The sequence below is a fragment of the Coregonus lavaretus genome (assembly GCF_964263955.1).
Source record: "Coregonus lavaretus genome assembly, chromosome: 12".
NCBI lineage: Eukaryota > Metazoa > Chordata > Actinopteri > Salmoniformes > Salmonidae > Coregonus > Coregonus lavaretus.
In genome coordinates this window covers 23500821-23523319 of record NC_139999.1, presented here as the reverse complement: position 1 = coordinate 23523319, position 22499 = coordinate 23500821, and the positions used below count along the sequence as shown (strand labels likewise).

Sequence of the window (22499 nt, the reverse complement as noted above, 5' to 3'; positions counted from 1 at the left end):
AATATCAATACAATTCTGTTCTGATATGTTATAGGCCTTTTCAAATAATTGAATGTAAACGTTTTCGATAACATTTTATTTAGGATACACTTTTTATTTCCTATTAATAAATGGCAACAGATGAAATTGTTAAACATTTAATTTTATGCATAAGTTATGTTGATGTATAAAACGTTTTATCCACATGTAGGTTACAATTTAGTTGTATGTAGCCTACATAGTAATGTATAAAAATGCGCCCACGGTAAAATACTTTTAAATTACATTTTATTTTAATATTATTTACAATTCGATTTTCACACGTTATGCAATAGAAAGAAAAAACACGTCCTCCTGAATTTACCCATGGGTGGAGCAAATAGTAATTTCCTTCGTAAATGTTTATAACATGAATTCATTCACGGTCAGAATTTACTGCACTGCTGCAACAATACAAAGTTCCCATCCTCATTATTATAATTTTGAAATCGAATAACAACCTAAAACACAAATTGCCTTCCATCAGTCTATCAAGTCGTCACAATGTTTTATTTTTATGCTTTATAGTTTCCCTTCTTTTAACAATTTTATTTGATGTTTTCATCACTCACTGAAAACTGGAGAAAAACTGCATTGAGAAATGTGCACTGGCGAGGCTTAATAAACTGTCCATTTAAGTCAGCTTTGGAGTCCCCTGGAAGAATCGGTCGCCACAGATATAGGCCTACATGAGTTATTGTCGTGCAACTTCCTTATGTGTTTTTTCAGGTCAAAGTTTCTGCAGAAGCCTTTCCCGCAGGTTCCGCACGTGAAGGGCTTTTTGTCGTTGTGCGTGTGCATGTGAAAGGTTAGGTTGTAGACCTGATGGAAGGCCTTGTTACAGATGGAACACTTGTACTGTTTCTCTCCACTGTGCGTCAACTTGTGGTTCTTGTAATTTCCTGAAATTGGGAAATGAAATTAATAAAAATGAACATCGCGAATAAAGTGAACAGCATACACTAAATGGAACACAAATTTAGCTGCTTTCTTCTCCTCAAGGTCAACTGGTCACCATTAAGTTACTCTCCACAAAGGCGCTCCATTCTACAGCCTTCATTAATTAGCGCTTTGCATGTTGAAGTCAATAAATTGTCAAACTTTGTCAAAGTCAAACGTAACAGCAACTGAAAACGGTCAGATTATAAACCAGAGAAAGTTCTGTCTCTTGACCCATGGCGAATTTAAGAGTCTTGTGTGGAGAGTTAGTTAGTGTAAAGTGACATGACCTATTTAGATTGATGCTTCAACATCATCAGAGGGCAGCACGGGTATCAATTTTTACCAATAATATTTGATAGGCCTCTAAATAATAGGAATTGTGTGCCTTTGCTGTTACTTTTGGATGTAATCTAGGCTACATTAGCATTAGGTTATAACTGGGATATATCATTACCACCATCATATAGCCTAGTTATTGTCATAAAAGTGTGATTTTTAATTAATATTTGTCTGGGATATTAATTTCATAAATGTATAACGCAGGCTGAAAATAATATGATCTGTATTATTTTATTATGATGCTCTGGTGTTATATTATTCTAAAAACATATAGCCTAAGACAAATTAAAACCTATAATGCGTGTTTTTGTAAATATAGCCTACCATAGAGGATATCCTGAATATTTTGACCAGGGTTTAAATGGTAATAATTACCTTTCTGATGAAATCCTTTCCCACAGAATTCGCAGACGAAAGGTTTGTACCCGGCATGGATCCGTATGTGAGTGTTCAGCGTCGAACTTCTGTTGAACGCCTTGCCACACTGGTTGCATTTATGAGGCTTTTCCTGATAAAGAAATACAATATATATATATATGATTATTATTTGTAAGCAATCCTCGAAGGAGTTTATAGTATAGTCATATATAACTAATATAGTTATTATCGAGGGAAATATGATATGTTTCACCTGTGTGTGGATTATTTTGTGTCTGCACAATGTGCTGGCCTGACGGAATCCTTTCCCGCACACTTTACACACAAACGGCCTCGCGCCTGTGTGCACTGGCATGTGTCGTGTCAAATTATAATGAGCATTGAACACCTGCAGAAGAAAACAAACAATCTCGTTTTCACTTTTCTTGTATTTCATTTGTGAGATGTTTTGATAATTGAAACAAACATTTCAGCTTCAATTTAATTTCCAAATAAATAGGGTATGCCTATTCTAATCTATTGCACAAAACATTTACAATAACTGATACTGCGTTATTGTCTATAGGTCTATATGTTTTTTTTTTTTTTTAAGGAAATGTAAGTGATTTGCAAAGCAAATAATAAGCAAACAAAACGAACAATAACAATTGCATCGTTATTATTTTATACCATTCGTTTTACTGAATTAAATCCTTTACCTTTCCACACACTTCGCATGTGAAGTTTTTGGGTTTCCCGTCCGTGGAGCTGTTGTTGAGCTTGCTGTGCGCTTTCACTCCATTTTTCTCCGAGGTCAGACTATTGTTCTCCTTCACTATCTGGTCGAGCTGGCCAGGGAGATGCTCCTTGTGTGGGTACTGAGGTGTCGGAAACTTTTCGGTCGAAGCGCTGGCGAGTTTGGCATTCTCCAGCAGTAGCAGTTTCTGGTGCGCACTGAGAGAGGCTTGTGAGTTGGCCAGGGCTGAGGAAAACAAGTGTCCGCTTAGCAGCTCAGACTGGTGATAAGCAGAGTCCAGGTAGTTAAAATAATAAAGAGAGCCGTTGGTGGGCATCGCCACTGCCTGGTGGATGACTTGGGGTTTTATCACCCTCCCCGGTAGTAAAGAGTGCTTCAACCCCGAGTCAATTTTGTCACACATCCCGCAGTTGGCTTTGCACATCCCCGCAGAAGTGCATAGTGTTCCTCTGAAATTAGCTTTCCAAAATTCGGAGTAGTTCATCAGCGCCTTGGCTTGTAAATCGTAGCTAAAAGGTTGCAGGGGGATCATGCACGGTATAGGTGAGCAGAGACCCAGCATCTTTATTCCCTCTGAAGACTCGACTACTCGCCGCTCATCCAAACGGCCTTTTGGTTCAGAGTTCTTGGACATGATCCGTTCAATGGAGAAGGCCAGCGCCTTTGGGGCGGCGGACACTCCGTTCCTACCGCCATCGAGTCGTGGGCAAGACATCACCGTTCCCAAAGGGAGAGAACTTGACATTTTGTGTACCGAACTTGGTGTGAGCAGCAGCCGACCAGCCCTCCTGTCCTCGCCTCCTGAATTCCAGAAAAGACCGGTCCCACATCAGTTTAATAAGGACCTTGGTATTACAATCTCACCTATTTGCATTCAAATGGGCATCCCTGGAACAATAGCGTCCAGGGGTACCAGATTAATGCTCATTAGTACACACAAAATTAACAGGACATTACAGAGCTCGTTAGGGAAAAGAAAAAGACAAAAAGCAGTGAGTTAATTCCTATTCAACACCTCTGAGAATCTGATAGCAAACTTAGCGTCAGAGTCAATGTTGAAGTTTACCTTTTTGTAAAGCGACGACAGATGTATTCGGAGATAGCAGCGTGACTGCTCTGTCACATTTTGGAAGCGGACGTCTTCATCAGCGCGAGATCACTGTCTCTTGCATTTAGCTACATCACATGGACTAGCTCATATCAGGGTGACAAGGAAACGCCATCACCAGCCCTGCCTCTTCTCCCGCCGCCCACTTATATACTGCCATGGGGGTGGTATGCATGACAGTTATTACAGATTATTATTTATGTCTCCATCCTCAAATACTCTGCTCATACCACCAGCCATTCTCTAATCGAATAACTATGATTTAGTCTATTCCTTTCTCGAAAAAAAAAGAAAAAGATGAGGGCCATTTGATCATGTTAATTTGAACAATGTGTTATTAGGCTATTATTATTATTGTTGTTGGTAATATTTGTTTGTTGTTGATTGTTGCTGACAACACTATCAATTACTGTTTTTAGGAAATAGGCCTAGTATTCAAAAAAAAAAAATGATTTAATTCAGGCTGCCATGTTTTGAATTGGAATATCGGTAAATATTAGGCTAATTAGTTAATAAGATCATAAAACTCATTTTCTGATTGTATGCTTCTAACTGCTAAAATTCACAATTTATTAGGCCTTCAGAGGTTGTTTAACTTGATTAACAATAATTATTTTTTGTCCTCTGGTTTAACCAGACTACATTTTAATTGTGAGTTGCTAATCCTTGGAGATGGAATAGTTTTTCCATGCTGGTTTATTACTATTTGAATAATTGAGAAGGTCCAATTTCCACCTGTTTAAAGTGCAGATCGCAAGAGCAGAACCTCCCTCGGATCCTATTAAACGTTTTTCCTCCACCTATTCAGAAGAACCAATTTTCCAGAGCGATTCAGAACTCAGCTCAGCCCCGAAAAAAACAGCTCTTTCAGTTTTAGCTACTAAAGCACTGCGTGGAACCTGGTTTTGTGTTTTTCTTAAATAAAAGGACGGATTAAGGGGGAAGAAAAGACTTAGCCTGGCCAGAGGTAGACCTTTAAATAAAAAGAGCTCTTTTTAAACCAGCATAAAAAGTTTGCTGGAATCCAGAGTTTTGTGTGCTTGTTACAATGACCAGTTGCCCTCTCCTCTTTTTTTCATAAGGACCAGCTTAAATTAATTTGTTTGCAGACGATTTCACCTGAGACGCACAACAAATGACTACAAAAATAGATTCCAAAATAACTTTGCAAGTTCACACCCACAAACGCGCATTATGATTTCCTTTATGCCTATTATTATATATTATTATTATTGGTTTGACAACGCATTGTTGAAGTTTATTTTGTCGACCATGCCATTCTAAAGTTTTCTCCCCTTAATATCGAGTGTGGATAAGTTAATTGTCATGTCCTTGAGATAGGCTAATAATAGGCTACTCAAGGTCAGGACATAGTCTTTCTTGGGTGAATATGGAAAATGTGAACTGAGATAAACTGCTTTTATTTCGACTTTATTTCATAGTTTAAACTAAAGGACAAACACTTGTTCAGGATACTGACTTCCGTTCGTTTCTCTGCTCTTTTTGTACATGATTGATAAACATGTAGAAAATATACGAAAATAAGCCATACATTTTCACAACAGTCTTTACTGATGACAAAAAGGTGTGTAGTCCTACGTAACCAAGACCTGAATATGTAGGCCAATTATGCTACATCTTAAATCCCGTTACACACCTGCAGCTTTAGCGCAGAAGGGTTTAAACGAGTCCCACTAATTCTACTCATATGTAAATGATGTAACTGTAATTTGAGTTTATTCAGGCCCATTACCGGCTCGTCCACACAATAAACATTTATCCTATTGCTGTAACCTCGGCCCACTACTCGGCATTAACACGTTCAGCAATTAGCTCGGGCATCGACTTAGGGGACTAGCTCTTGTCTCTTCTTTCCAAAGCAGGCACGCAAACATGTAGCCTACACAATGCAGCTGGCCGGGACGCTGAATTTTCATGACAAATTTGTTTGTTTATTGTGTCCCAATCTATTACCGTGATACGCTAGACCTATACTATATTTGGTAGTAAACGGTGGACTTGTTGTACTATCATGGTTTTGACAGAAGCTGCATGTTTTCCTCGCAAAACTGAAGAAAGTAAAACCTAGTCTATTATAATTCAATGTACAGTATGTAATGTATATATTTTTTAAATCAATAACTGTAAAGTTTATCACGGATATAGTCTACTCATATTCAAAGTAGACAGCCTATTAGTTCACAATTATACGCATAATGCAATATTAAAAAGGTAAGGTGGTGGTAAAATGACAACAATAATAAAACACCTGTGCCAAGCTCATGATGCCAAATGTATGATGACATCTGCTAGCTGTTTGGCATTCAGGTCCATTCCAAACCTAATTCAATTATACTGTACATCATAAACTCTTATCTCAAACCATGCTTTTGATTTTGAAAATGAAGCAAAAAGTAGTAAACAACATTCAGAATCGCTGTCAAACCTATTGACTTATTTTCTAAATGTATATTTTCTCTTCAGTTTAAACACACGCAGAAACTTACAGACATTCACTCTTCTTTGTATTAGTTTAAGTGACAGACAGTGGAGGGAAAGCGTTGAAAACGCCTTGGTGCTGTTGACTCTGCAGGAAGTCAAGTAGAGAAGTTTCCAGAGCGACCTGCCACTGAGAGTTGGCCCTGATGCCACAAGTGACTAGAGAGAACATGTCTCTTATTGAATCCTATAGGATTTGTGCCATCTCTATCAGAATGTTATTGGAAACCTATTGGACCATTTCCCCCCCCTATTGGATCCTTTAGGTTTTTGACAAGTATTGGATGATATTCTCACCCCAATCAGAATCTTATTATAACTTTTTTTCTTAATTTAACCCATTAAATTATAGTTTGTTGTCATTCATTCCAGTACAATAAAACAACATTAATTACATTTTCTTTGATCGGAAACAACAGTTCTATGTTAATTTCGATTTTATTCACCACCACAATATGACATTGATTCAAGGCTGCCAGTTCATTTGCATTATGACCACCAGTAGTGCACCTTTTTTTCAACAAAACAGGAGTTATTTTATTTTATTCTTATTCATGCAACTTCTTGTCGTTGAATTAGATCTTACAACATGACATAGTATACTATACTGAATCAGTGGAGGATCCTCAGAGGAGGAAGGGGAGGACCATCCTCCTCAGTGAAAAATATACACAAAAGTAATAATAATTGTAAAACATTAAAAAAGTTATCCTTTTTAGATAAAACTATACAAAATATATTCACGTCACAAAATAATTGATTAAAACACTCTGTTTTGCAATGAAGGTCTACAGTAGCCTCAACAGCACTCTGTAGAGTAGCACCATGGTGTAGCCGGATGACAGCTAGCTTCTGTCCTCCTCTGGGTACATTGACTTCAATACATAACCTAGGACGCTCATGTTTCTCAACCCCTTCCATAGACTTACACAATAATTATGACAACTTCTGGAGGATGTCCTCCAACCTATCAGAGCTCTTGCAGCGTGAACTGACATGTTGTCCACCCAATCAAAGGATCAGATCATTAATCTAGTACTGATAGCATAAGCTACAGCTAGCTAGCACTGCAGTGTATAAAATGTGGTGCGTAGTTGACTCAAAGAGAGAGAAAGACAATAGTTTAACAGTTTTGAACAAATTAAATTCTTCAAACATTTCGTCATTTTTTTCACTTTCAGTTTAATTACTTAGCTAGCAAATGCAGCTAGCTAGTTTACCCTACTCAAACACCCTGCTCAAACAGAGGGATGCTATGTTAGCTAGCTGGTTATGACTATCCAACACAACACTGGTACTCTTCCAAGTCAAGGTAAGCTTTTGGTGTTACAAATGTACTGCCACCGGAACCCGCCGGTGTAACTGCTAAACTGCTTACTGACTATACACTGTAACATTACTGCATGATTGTAACGGGTTTATTAACGTGTTAGTTCAATTAGCTATGTTGACTATGACGTTACTTTATCTAATATGGTGACAACGATGTAGGCTGTGTGTAGCGGTTTTGATATGGTTTGGCTTGGAAAGGTTTTTTCGCCTGGTCACATACAGCTGATGTGTTGTGCATTGAAGTCCACAAACAAAGGGAAAAGGTGAGAGGAGAACAGCGCATAGATGCGAGAAGGAATACAACGTGGCAGCTATGAAAGTGAGCTGTGTTTACGCTTGATCAGGGGTGTATTCATTCTGCCGATTCTGTTGAAAAAAGTTTCTTAAACGGAAGCAAATGGAATGGAAGGGGATAAACATACCTGAATTTGTCCAATAGAAACTCTTGTTTGCAACTGTTGGACTAATGATTACACCCTAGATGACCTAGATGCAGGCAAGAGTGTGCAAGGTGGTATTGAATGTGCCACTGTCTGTCCATGTGTCACTGTCTGTCACCTCAAATGTTTCTCTCGACCTGTGTGCACCTACGTTGTAAACTTTCATTCATACACTAGGTTGTAGCAACCTCATGATGGGCATAGGGAAAATTAGAGTATCATTAGTAGACTAAACCTATCGATGTTACATTGAACTGGGTGAATGGAATATGAATGACAGTCATCCAATATGCTTTAATAGAAATAAGGCCATACTCCTGAAAAAAAATCTGCCTCGACTGGCACCGACTGCCACTGTACTGTATACAATGTTACAATAACACAAGCTTTTGGCGGGTTTTCCCTTAGAATGCACTGCATTTATACATTGCTTACAGTTGAAGTCGGAAGTTTGCATACACTTAGGTTGGAGTCATTAAAAATAATTGTTCAACCACTCCACACATTTCTTGTTAACAAACTATAGTTTTGGCAAGTCGGTTAGGACATCTACTTTGTTTATGACACAAGTAATTTTTCCAACAATTGTTTACAGACAGATTATTTCACTTATAATTCACTGTATCACAATTCCAGTGGGTCAGAAGTTTACATACACTAAGTTGACTGTGCCTTTAAACAGCTTGGAAAATTCCAGAAAATGATGTCATGGCTTTAGAAGCTTCTGATAGGCTAATTGACATCATTTTAGTCAATTGGAGGTGTACCTGTGGATGTATTTCAAGGCCTACCTTCAGACTCAGTGCCTCTTTGCTTGACATCATGGGAAAATAAAAAGAAATCAGCCAAGACCTCAGAAAGAAAATTGTAGACCTCCAGAAGTCTGGTTCATCCTTGGGAGCAATTTCCAAATTCCTGAAGGTACCACGTTCATCTGTACAAACAATAGTACGGGGTGGCTTGCCAGCCGAAGAACATCATCCCAACCGTGAAGCACGGGGGTGGCAGCATCATGCTGTGGGGGTGCTTTGCTGCAGGAGGGACTGGTGCACTTCACAAAATAGATGGCATCATGAGGAAGGAACATTATGTGGATATATTAAAGCAACATCTCAAGACATCAGTCAGGAAGTTAAAGCTTGGTCGCAAATGGGTCTTCCAAATGGACAATGACCCCAAGCATACTTCCAAAGTTGTGGCAAAATGGCTTAAGGACAACAAAGTCAAGGTATTGGAGTGGCCATCCCAAAGCCCTGACCTTAATCCTATAGAGCATTTGTGGGCAGAAATGAAAAAGCGTGTGCGAGCAAGGCCTACAAACCTGACTGGCTGTTTTGGTGGGTACTATTTAATGAAGCTGCCAGTTGAAGACCTGTGAGGCGCCTGTTCCTCAAACTAGACACTCTAATGTATTTGTCGTCTTGCTCAGTTGTGCACCGGGGCCTCCCACTCCTCTTTCTATTCTGGTTAGAGCCAGTTTGTGCTGTTCTGTGAAGGGAGTAGTACACAGCATTGTACGAGATCTTCAGTTTCTTGGCAATTTCTCGCATGGAATAGCCTTCATTTCTCAGAACAAGAATAGACTGACGAGTTTCAGAAGAAAGTTATTTGTTTCTGGCCATGTAATCAAACCCACAATTGCTGATGCTCCAGTTACTCAACTAGTCTCAAGAAGGCCAGTTTTATTGCTTCTTTAATCAGCACAACAGTTTTCAGCTGTGCTAACATAATTGCAAAATGATTTTCTAATGATCAATTAGCCTTTTAAAATGATAAACTTGGATTAGCAAACACAACATGCCATTGGAAAACAGGACTGATGGTTGCTGATAATGGGCATCGGTACGTCTATGTAGATATTCCATAAAAAATCTGACGTTTCCAGCTACAATAGCCATTTACAACATTAACAGTGTCTACACTGTATTTCTGATCAATTTGATGTTATTTTAATGGACAAAAAATTTGCTTTTCTTTCAAAAACAAGGACATTTCTAAGTAACCCCAAACTTTTGAACGGTAGTGTATAAAAAAACAACAATGAGGAGCCAATCACATACATGTTGAGCCTCTACCAGCGCCATACAGCTATAGTTTAGAGATTAGTGAATGTGTGATGGAGATTGCCTATACCGAAACTGCATTGAGGTCGCGTGTAGGCTACACATACAGTGCCTTGCAAAAGTATTCATCCCCCTTGGCGTTTTTCCTATTTTGTTGCATTACAACCTGTAATTTAAATATAATTTTATTTGGATTTCATGTAATGGACATACACAACATATTTCAAATTGGTGAAGTGAAATGAAAAAAATAACTTGTTTCAAAAAAGTGTAATAAATAAATAACAGAAAAGTGGTGCGTGCATATGTATTCACCCCCTTTGCTATGAAGTCTGTAAATAAGATCTGGTGCAACCAATTACCTTCAGAAGTCACATAATTAGTTAAATTAAGTCCACCTGTGTGCAATCTAAGTGTCACATGATCTGTCACATGATCTCAGTATATATACACCTGTTCTGAAAGGCCCCAGAGTCTGCAACACCACTAAGCAAAGGGCACCACCAAGCAATCGGCACCATGAAGACCAAAGAGCTCTCCAAACAGGTCAGGGACAAAGTTATGGAGAAGTACAGATCAGGGTTGGGTTATAAAAAATATCAGAAACTCTGAACATCCCACGGAGCAGCATTAAATCCATTATTAAAAAATGGAAAGAATATGGCACCACAACAAACCTGCCAAGAGAGGGCTGCCCACCAAAACTCACAGACCACGCAAGGAGGGCATTAATCAAAGAGGCAACAAAGAGATCAAAGATAACCCTGAAGGAGCTGCAAAGCTCCACAGCGGAGATTGGAGTATTTGTCCATAGGACCAATTTAAGCCATACACTCCACAGAGCTGGGCTTTACGGAAGAGTGGCCAGAAAAAAGCCATTGCTTAAAGAAAGAAATAAGTAAACACGTTTGGTGTTCAACAAAAGGCATGTGGGAGACTCCCCAAACATATGGAAGAAGGTACTCTGGTCAGATGAGACTAAAATTGAGCTTTTTGGCCATTAAGGAAAACGCTATGTCTGGTGCAAACCCAACACCTCTCATCACCCCGAGAACACCACCCCCACAGTGAAGCATGGGGGTGGCAGCATCATGCTGTGGGGATGTTTTTAATTGGCAGGGACTGGGAAACTGGTCAGAATTGAAGGAATGATGGATGGCGCTAAATACAGGGAAATTCTTGAGGGGAAACCTGTTTCAGTCTTCCAGAGATTTGAGACTGGGACAGAGGTTCACCTTCCAGCAGGACAATGATCCTAAGCATACTGCTAAAGCAACACTCAAGTGGTTTAAGGGGAAACATTTAAATGTCTTGGAATGGCCTAGTCAAAACCCAGACCTCAATCCAATTGAGAATCTTTGGTATGACTTAAAGATTGCTGTACACCAGCGGAACCCATCCAACTTGTAGGAGCTGGATTAGTTTTGCCTTGAAGAATGGGCAAAAATCCCAGTGGCTAGATGTGCCAAGCTTATAGAGACATATCCCAAGAGACTTGCAGCTGTAATTGCTGCAAAAGGTGGCTCTACAAAGTATTGACTTTCGGGGGGGTGAATAGTTATGCACGCTCAAGTTTTCTGTTTTTTTGTCTTATTTCTTGTTTGTTTCACAAAAAAAATTATTTTGCATCTTCAAAGTGGTAGGCATGTTGTGTAAATCAAATGATACAAATCCCCCAAAATCCATTTTAATTCCAGGTTGTAAGGCAACAAAATAGGAAAAATGCTGTGGGTGGTGAATACTTTCGCAAGCCACTGTAGTAATTGCATTTATTAGAAGCCATGCAAGTAGCCTATGAAGTCTATTGGAGACTTTATGTTGAGTAAATGATAGGCTGCTAGCGTTGTGATAACTGGTCTAATGTAGGCCATGAATGAAGCCAGATAGTTGATATGTCTGTTTCATGCAGCTTCCCACGTGCATGTTTTGTATTTTTTGTAAAACTGTGGGATGGAAAACCTGCAGACATTCGGCCCTCCGTGGAATGAATTTGACACGTGGGTTAGGGTAGGATTTCAGCTGTAAGTGTAATGTTTTACCAATCTAGGGTTAGGGTTTCAGCTGTAAGTGCAATGAATTACCATTCTAGGGTTATGGTTAGGCTTAGGGTTGAGCTGGGATGTGGACATGAAGCTAGTGTTAGGATTGAGGATAAACCCTAAACCTGGACATGAGACATTTCCGGTTAGGTAAGATCCCAGATTGGTTAGCCTGAGCCCATCTCACCATTAGGCCTATGCTTACCAATCTTGACAAAATCATATATAGCATCAGGCAGTGTTATTTCAACACCACAACAAATGAGTCTGTCAATGGCTCAACACTGGCTGTAAATCTCCTGGTAGGCCTACCGACTGACTGGCAGTGGTCCTCACACTCTCCATTAGTGGTCGCACAGAGGATGACAACTTCTTAATGTGAGGGAATGGAATGGGAATGTGTGACCACAGGGAAGCGCTGGTGTTCAGAACTTTTCAGTGAACTTGTGTACATCGCTTCATTAGGGCTATGTTTACAGATGTGTTACATCAGAGAATCACAGGACCAGCATGTCACCTAACAGATTTTACTGTGGTCTCATGTGGTTATGACGTGTTTAATCTCAAAGGACTATTTAGATTTTGAGTATGATTTTGGGCCATGTCAAAGGGTCATTGGCTGGGATGGGCCACATTCTTTTGAACCACTGTTCAAGCTCATGCAAAGGAAAATGTAATCAGCATACCAGCCATCACTGTCTTGAGATTTCGTAAGTTAAGAAATAAAGTCTACAGACATTTTGAGACACAGAGATTTTTAAAGACATGTTAAGACTTTAGGAGATATATTTTCCCAGACATGTCTTAAGTTGTCTTCACAAATATGTCTTAAGACGCATCAAAGCATAGTTTATATCTGCTTTGCTGTTTTATATAAAAGTGCTCAGAGGAAAACGAAGAGTCTTGAGAAAACTTTGCTGTGGAAATGCCAACTAAGAGGAAAACATTGTCTGTCAAAGCAATGAAGTGTTCCTGTGCTATGGACTGCAGAAATTGCTTTTTTAATGTATTCCTGAGTGAGTCTTTTTGTCAGCCAGTGTTTGTGTCCTGAAGGCCTCCTGAGTTCCTCTAGCCTGTCAGATCTCCTGCCCCTCACCTGCCCCTCAACACCAACCACCATGCGCTCTGTCTGTTTGCCTCTCTTCACCTACAGAACACTAACACATACACACACATACGCACACAGTCTATTTGTCGCACACACATTCAGGATGTCCTATACAAAATACATTTTTCTAGGCAGTCTTTTAGCACACATTTCTCTCCCCCCACCTTTTTAAATTGTCAATCTCTTTGAAACATTTGTCATTGGTGCCACTTTTACTCTCCTCCAACTCCCACCCCCCCATCCATCTATTTTTCTGACCCCTTATCCAAGTGCAGGAGGTTCTCCATACTGTTAGTAATGAATGGCCCATAGCTTTTCAAAGCACGGAGCAGCCTTGCCTTTGATGCTTAGAGCAGGGGAGTGAATGGCAGAGCAGGACAATGGTGAGGAGGCCTGAGAGAACAGAGCATGTATGGCCACCTGAGAGGCCTTGGTTTGCCCTGCTGGCTGCCGCCCACTCTGCACAGACCCCATGTGTCTGCCAAAATTAAAGTGATTGACAGCAGGTTGAAGGGAGAGTCCCCTCCGGGCCTGCTCTGAGTCCAGTAGAGCCATGCAGGCCCAGGATACCCAAGCCTGACTCAGGTCAGTCCGGGCCTCCCCAGGCCCATCACCAGCACAGAAGAGGACATCGGAGCAGCGTTGCATGAGGGATTTTCTGCATTAGCATTTTGGACTGTAGGCTAGATGGACAGGTGCATTGGAATGAGTTGAGGATTGGAATTTGATGCATTTTACTGAAGAACATTGAAGGTTGTCATTCAGGGCATCATTATGTATGTTTGACAGTAGGCTACTTATTCTTAGTACTAGCATTGTTTCCTTCTGTTTCTTCATCATCCCAATTCAAGAGTTTCTCTATACCACTTCTGACCATTGGAAGAACATTGTGAAATACTATTAAATGGAAAATACAATGTGTCTATTAAGGGGTTAAATCCTAACAACGGTGGGATTGGCAGCCCCAGTTCCTGATTGTGATACTGTTGATTCCCAAATGGGCTTACTGTATGATCAGACAGCAAGAACATCTCTCTGTAATACACTGCCCTGATGTCTTGACTGAACATTGTGTGAGATTGCTTTAAACTGTAAGCTACTCTTTTCATGGAAAAAATATATAAAATTAATCAGTTGGGTTGTTTTCCCTTCTTAAGGCTGAGATAAGAAGGTTGTGGAGGGACAGGAAAACATAAGAGGCTTTGGCAGGGCCTTTATTAAACGGATCTGACATCTACCTGCTCTGTTTAATAACAGGCAATTCCAACACATCTGACACGCAAATCAACAAACAAAAATAGGCCCACCCTCCCTAAAAACACAAGCTGTTCTGAACAAACATTTGATTGCAGCAGCCTAGAAAATATATTTTTGTAGGAATATATAACACATTTCTTGCTTATAAGAAAGTGGGAAGATCAATCGATTTGGTAGTCCAAATGTTTTTATTAAGGTTGTTATCTTTCTAAAATGTCAATGTTCTTGTTGTTATTATCCTGTGATGTCGTGTCTGAGGGAGCCTGCTGGCTCTGATATGGGCGCCTCAACTGTCATCCTGTCCCTGTTATTAGAGGACACCCCACTGTGCTCCAGTGTTGAGACTTGGGCCAGTTCTTGCTGTGATGGTCAATTGAGAATATTTGATTTTGATACCGTTATCATTTCAATTTCCTAACCTGATTGAAGCTTAAAAACCAAGCAGCGCAGATCGTGCCGGCATAAATCTCCAGGCCTATTAATACGTCTCGGTGTCCTCTCCCTCGCAAAATTGCTACATTGCGCCTGGATTTATGTACTGATTAAATGTATAATATCCCGAGGCCCCTCATATGTTAGATTTGATGTTGAGCTACAACGTTTTGGCCTTGGCTGTCAGTTATTCCTATATCATGGAGAAACAAAGCAAACGCTCGCACAATTAGGTCATAAATTCAGTCCCAGGAAGAACATTACTGCGTAGGGCCTCTCTCGTTTGTCTGACTGTGCCCTGCGCCCCCCGACAAGAATGAGCTGGAGAAATAGTGTCTTGAGTTTAACCACAATGTCTCAGGGATGAGAAGTCTTTCATTTGCTCAATGCCACAGCTCTTCATTCATCAAATGATCCCCAAGCACTTGATATGAAAAGGAATCAGAGAGGACCATTCCGACCCGAGTTAAGCGCGTGTAAATGGAAGGTCATTCCCATTTTATGCACTTTTCTCTCTACGTGTATTCTGACCTTGAATTTAAGCATGAGAAAAGCATGTTATTCACCCACACTATTCGTTGGGGGTGGAGATCAAAGAAATTAAGGGGTGGCAGAGGTGTGTCCACAGATAAACCGTATTCTGTCCTTGACTTAATTCCAACATACTGTAATTCCACCATCTTTACGCGTGAGGAAACAATGACGATTCCAAATGGGAAAAGCATCTGCTTTCTTTTTTCCGATAGAAATAACAGCATTATCCATGCACTGTAATTTATAAATAGATAAAAGCTATTGATAAGAGCTAGTAATCCGTTTTGGAGAATGTGATTGTAAATACACATAGCAATTGTTTTAGGTGATTTTTCCTTATGATACATGGAGACTAATGTTAAACCAGTTAAATGGAAGAAAACTGAAGCATATAAACATATCACCTTTTCCACAGTGAAGTTTATGAAATGCTGGCCTTATAACTTGGGATGACATGTGGAGACTCAGGCTATAGCCTGTAGCCATGCGCAAATGATAGTATAGCACCAAACTTACCAAGTTGATTTATGATTTCTAGAATGTTTTAATTACAGTGGGGAGAACAAGTATTTGATACACTGCCGATTTTGCAGGTTTTCTACTTACAAAGCATGTAGAGGTCTGTAATTGTTATCATAGGTACACTTCAACTGTGAGAGACGGAATCTAAAACAAAAATCCAGATAATCACATTGTATAATTTTTAAGTAATTAATTAGCATTTTATTGCATGACATATGTATTTGATCACCTACCAACCAGTAAGAATTCCGGCTCTCACAGACCTGTTAGTTTTTCTTTAAGAAGCCCTCCTGTTCTCCACTCATTACCTGTATTAACTGCACCTGTTTGAACTCGTTACCTGTATAAAAGACACCTGTCCACACACTCAATCAAACAGACTCCAACCTCTCCACAATGGCCAAGACCAGAGAGATGTGTAAGGACATCAGGGATAAAATTGTAGAACTGCACAAGGCTGGGATGGGCTACAGGACAATAGGCAAGCAGCTTGGTGAGAAGGCAACAACTGTTGGCACAATTATTAGAAAATGGAAGAAGTTCAAGATGACGGTCAATCACCCTCGGTCTGGGGCTCCATGCAAGATCTCAACTCGTGGGGCATCAATGGTCATGAGGAAGGTGAGGGATCAGCCCAGAACTACACGGCAGGACCTGGTCAATGACCTGAAGAGAGCTGGGATCACAGTCTCAAAGAAAACCATTAGTAACACACTACGCCGTCATGGATTAAAATCCTGCAGCGCACGCAAGGTCCCCCTGCTCAAGCCAGCGCATGTCCAGGCCTGTCTGAAGTTTGCCAATGACCATCTGGATGATCCAGAGGAGGAATGGGAGAAGGTCATGTGGTCTGATGAGACAAAAATATAGCTTTTTGGTCTAAACTCCACTCGCCGTGTTTGGAGGAAGAAGAAGGATGAGTACAACCCCAAGAACACCATCCCAACCGTGAAGCATGGAGGTGGAAACATCATTCTTTGGGGATGCTTTTCTGCAAATGGGACAGGACGACTGCACCGTATTGAGGGGAGGATGGATGGGGCCATGTATCGCGAGATCTAGGCCAACAACCTCCTTCCCTCAGTAAGAGCATTGAAGATGGGTCGTGGCTGGGTCTTCCAGCATGACAACGAGCCGAAACACACAGCCAGGGCAACTAAGGAGTGGATCCGTAAGAAGCATCTCAAGGTCCTGGAGTGGCCTAGCCAGTTTCCAGACCTGAACCCAATAGAAAAGCTTTGGAGGGAGCTGAAAGTCCGTATTGCCCAGCGACAGCCCCGAAAACTGAAGGATCTGGAGAAGGTCTGTATGGAGGAGTGGGCCAAAATCCCTGCTGCAGTGTGTGCAAACCTGGTCAAGACCTACAGGAAACGTATGATCTCTGTAATTGCAAACAAAGGTTTCTGTACCAAATATTCAGTTCTGCTTTTCTGATGTATCAAGTACTTATGTCATGCAATAAAATGAAATTAATTACTTAAAAATCATACAATGTGATTTTCTGTATTTTTTTTTTAGATTCCGTCTCTTACAGTTGAAGTGTACCTATGCTAAAAATTACAGACCTCTACATGCTTTGTAAGTAAGAACACCTGCAAAATCGGCAGTGTATCAAATACTTGTTCTCCCCACTGTATATGTCCAGACTTTTCACTGTATTTTTGCATCATGTTAAATATTAGCCACGGTCTGTAACCACCGTCAGTTATACCCACATACATTTGTCACTGACTTTAGTGTTAGTTTCCTTACATTTTGCACCATTCCATTACATCCTCAGTTTATCTTTCTTTCCTCTGTCACTTTTGTGTGGTTGTTCCTGAGGATCGCTAACAATAGTGTATCATATTAGGCTAATATTACAAGTTGCGCAATAATTTGAGACATGTAGCCTATTGTACACTTTTCTCACCTTCCAATATTTCATGGATTGAACAATTTAATATGACAACTTTCAGGACGAATCAAATCACTGTATTTTTGATTCATCAATACATTTTGTGCATAAAGCCTCTCCAAACTTTTATTTTATTTTAATTTTTTATTCATAAATACTTTCCTAACTCTAAATAACTCTAAATAATATACAAGATCAGAGTATTTTTTAATCTACCAATTGGTGCTGAAAAGGAGATGAATATGTTGTATTTACATGGCTTTCTTTCATTGATCCCTAATATTCAGGGACAGGATTCCCAAAAGCATCTTAAAGGAAAACTCCACCCAAAAACGATATTTTGTTATTTGTTTCATTAGTCCAATGTTGATGTAGTCCCAAAATGTTTTGCATGTCATCAATCAAGTTTTCAAGATATGTAACTTTCAAAATACAGAAATACAGCTGGTATGATGCATTTAGCAGAAAACCCGATTGAAAGAAAACTCCACAAGAACATTTGTTGGCCAGCAAGTGAGAGGTTTTCAGCGGTTGAATAAAATGTATTCAGTGCGCGCAAGGGAACCACGCATGCAAAACCCTTTACGCACCTGTATAAGGTAAGTCTGAATACCAACTACTGAGAAGTGTGTAGGAAATGCGTGCATAGGAGAGGCCTACATTTCCTAAGTCTGAATCGAGCCCCTGGACTTCATAATTTCTTATCTACATTCTGGATGAATCTCAGAATGTGTATCTCAGACTGTGTTTGTGTAGGCCTGTGGCTAAACTGAAACCTTACACATTGCTTATTACAGTATAAGGATTAGCTACATGAGATACCTGTCATGATAAGTCATAGGCCTATATAGCAGCAGTGGTGGACTTACCAATAGGCAACTCAGGCAATTGCCTGGGGCTTCACATCATCAGGGGTCTCGCATAATTTAATTTAATAATACATAATTTATCTGTTATCTTGCCTTCCTCCTCCACTCGAGGCCCTCCTCCGCTCGTGAGTAACCTCTGATGTGCACTATTTAGCGGTTGTGACCATCTCCAGATGTGACAAACAGAGCGGTTTCTGTTTTCTTCATCCGAATCTGGTGCTAGCTTTTGAACAGTTCTAGCGATTATAAAGCTAAGGGCTGGATTCAATCTGTATCGTTGAAGTTCAGCATTATAGCGTGATTGAAATTTAAAGGCAATGGCCATGTCCAAAATCTGGCTTACCTACTACTTACTTAAACTGCACACTGTGTACTAATCGTAGGCTTATCGTACTGAGAATCCATCATCTAATGTGCAATTGTGTTGATTCCATCCATTCGCTCATTTGGGTACAGCACGTCCCCTCAGCTGATTATCAGCTGTTGTCAGTGGCCGAATCCCAAATGGATTCCTAGACTCTACGCCCTATGCACTTGTGGAAATCTGTCAGTAATTAATATGGTAAATTGCGCCATCTTGCCCTTTGATTTGCTAGGTGAGTTTACACCATATTACTTATACCAATCAAATTCGCTCAGATCTCCACAAGTGCACAGGGCGTTTAGTTTTTTGGGGGGATTGGGCCAGACACACCTGGGCCTCGAAATACGATTCTCTTTCTCAATAGTGTGCAGCAAATTCTACTAGATAAAAAGCCGAAATGAGTATGACACATTGACATTTAAAGCATGCTATATTTTTGGAATTTCACATACTACAGTACCTTCAGAAAGTATTCACACCCCTTGAAATTTTCCACATTTTGTTGTGTTACAGCCTGAATTTAAAATGGATTACATTTAGATTGTGTGTCTATGGCCTACACACAGTACCCCATAACGTCTAAGTGGAATTATGTTTTTAGAATTTTTTACAAATTAATAAAAAATGAAAAGCTTAAATGTCTTGAGTCAATAAGTATTCAAACCCTTTGTTATGGCAAGCCTAAATAAGTTCAGGAGTAAACATGTGCTTAACAAGTCACATAATAACACAATTATACTCCAGAGTGGCACAGTGGTCTAAGGCACTGCATCGCAGTGCTATCTGTGCCACTAGAGATCCTGGTTCGAATCCAGGCTCTGTCGTAGCCGGCCGCGACCGGGAGACCCATGGGGCGGCGCACAATTGGCCCAGCGTCGTCCAGGGTAGGAGAGGGAATGGCCGGCAGGGATGTAGCTCAGTTGGTAGAGCATGGTGTTTGCAACGCCAGGGTTGTGGGTTCGATTCCCACAGGGGGCCAGTATGAAAAAATAAATACAATAATAATAATGTATGCACTCACTAACTGTAAGTCGCTCTGTATAAGAGCGTCTGCTAAATGACTAAAATGTAAATGTAATAAGTTCCATGGACTAGTGGTTAACATAATTTTTTAATGACTACCTCATCTCTGTATCCAACACATACAATTATGTGGCTTGCGAAAGTATTCACCCCCCTTGGCATTTTTCCTATTTTGTTGCCTTACAACTTGGAATTAAAATAGATTTTTTGGGGGGTTGTATCATTTGATTTACACAACATGCCTACCACTTTGAAGATGCAAAATACTTTTTTTGTGAAACAAACAAGATATGAGACAAAAAAACAGAAAACTTGAGCGTGCATAACTATTCACCCCCGCAAAGTCAATACTTTGTAGAGCCACCTTTTGCAGCAATTACAGCTGCAAGTATTTTGGGGTATGTCTCTATAAGCTTGGCACATCTAGCCACTGGGAACTTTGCCCATTCTTCAAGGCAAAACTGCTCCAGCTCCTTCAAGTTGGATGGGTTCCGCTGGTGTACAGCAATCTTTAAGTCATACCAAAGATTCTCAGTTGGATTGAGGTCTGGGCTTTGAATAGGCCATTCCAAGACATTTAAATGTTTCCCCTTAAACCACGCGAGTGTTGCTTTAGCAGTATGCTTAGGATCATTGTCCTGCTGGAAGGTGAACCTCTGTCCCAGTCTCAAATCTCTGGAAGACTGAAACAGGTAGAATTTTCCTGTATTTAGCGCCATCCATCATTCCTTCAATTCTGACCAGTTTCCCAGTCCCAATGATAAACATCCTCACAGCATGATGCTGCCACCCCCATGCTTCACTGTGGGGATGGTGTTCTCGGGGTGATGAGAGGTGTTGGGTTTGCGCCAGACATAGCGTTTTCCTTGATGTCCAAAAAGCTCAATTTTAGTCTCATCTGACCAGAGTACCTTCTTCCATATGTTTGGGGAGTCTCCCACATGCCTTTTGGCGAACACCAAACGTGTTTGCTTCTTTTTTTCTTTAAGCAATGACTTTTTTCCTGGCCACTCTTCCGTAAAGCCCAGCTCTGTGGAGTGTACAGCTTAAAGTGGTCCTATAGACAGATACTCCAATCTCCGCTGTGGAGCTTTGCAGCTCCTTCAGGGTTATCTTTGGTCTCTTTGTTGCCTCTCTGATTAATGCCCTCATTGCCTGGTCCGTGAGTTTTGGTGGGCGGCCCTCTCTTGGCAGGTTTGTTGTGGTGCCATATTCCTTCCATTTTTTAATAATGGATTTAATGGTGCTCCGTGGGATGTTCAAAGTTTCTGATATTTTATTATAACCCAACCCTGATCTGTACTTCTCCACAACTTTGTCCCTGACCTGTTTGGAGAGCTCCTTGGTCTTCATGGTGCTGCTTGCTTCGTGGTGCCCCTTGCTTAGTGGTGTTGCAGTCTCTGGGGCCTTTCAGAACAGGTGTATTTATACTGAGATCATGGGACCGATCATGTGACACTTAGATTGCACACAGGTGGACTTAATTTAACTAATTATGTGACTTCTGAAGGTAATTGGTTGCACCAGATCTTATTAAGGGGCTTCATAGCAAAGGGGGTGAGTACATATGCACGCACCACTTTTCTGTTATTTATTTATTCAAATTTTTGGAAACAAGTTCTTTTTTTCATTTCACTTCACCAATTTGGACTATTTTGTGTATGCGATTGAACCCCAGGCTGTAATGACGCTGCAACCCTGCGATGCAGTGCCTTAGACCGCTGCGCCACTCTGGAGGCAAGCAGTGAATTTAAACACAGATTCAACCACTTTGACCAGGGAGATTTTCCAATGCCTGGCAAAGAAGAGCACCTATTGTGGTATGGGTAAAAAAAAAAGCATACATTGAATATCCCTTTGAGCATGGTGAAGTTATTAATTACACTTTGGATGGTGTATCAATACACCCAGTCACTACAAAGATACAGGCGTCTTTCCTAACTCAGTTGCCGGAGAGGAAAGAAACCGCTCAAGGATCTCACCATGAAGCCAATGGTGACTTTAAAACAGTTACAGAGTTTAATGGCTGTGATAGGAGAAAACTGAGGATGGATCAACAACATTACAGTTACTCCACAATAATAACCGAAATGACAGAGTGAAAAGAAGGACATTTTGTACAGAACAAAAATATTCCAAAACATGCATCCTGTTTGCAATAAGGCACTAAAGTAAAACTGCAAAAAATGTGGCAAAGAAATTAACTTGATGTCCTGAATACAAAGCATTATGTTTGGGGAAAATCCAACCCAACACATCACTGAGTACCCCACTATTCATATTTTAAAGCATGGTGGAGGCTGCATCATGTTATGGGCATGCTTGTCATCGGCAAGGACTAGGGAGTTTTTCTTAGGAGAAAAATAAATGGAATAGAGCACAGGCAAAATCCTAGAGGAAAACCTGGTTCAGTCTGCTTTCCAACAGAAACTGGGAGACAAATTGACCTTTCAGCAGAACAATAACCTAAAACACAAGGCCAAATATACACTGGAGTTGGTTACCAAGAGTGGCCTAGTTAGAGTTTTGACTTAAATCAGCTTGTAAATCTATGGCAAGACTTGAAAATGGCTGTCTAGCAATAATCAACAATCAACTT

At 40.4% G+C, this 22499-nt stretch overlaps 1 protein-coding gene across 1 annotated transcript; it reads right to left on the bottom strand.

The window, feature by feature from the left end:
* Nucleotides 1-657: 657 nt before the first annotated feature.
* On the bottom strand, nt 658-3696 carry LOC311138914 (fez family zinc finger protein 2-like; the record flags this gene model as incomplete). Its single annotated transcript, XM_084173712.1, has 5 exons — nt 658-920; nt 1675-1807; nt 1931-2065; nt 2376-3214; nt 3612-3696. The coding sequence occupies 5 exons, from the start codon at nt 3694-3696 to the stop codon at nt 658-660; spliced, it is 1455 nt and encodes a 484-aa protein (XP_084029838.1).
* Between the last annotated feature and the right edge of the window lie 18803 nt (nt 3697-22499).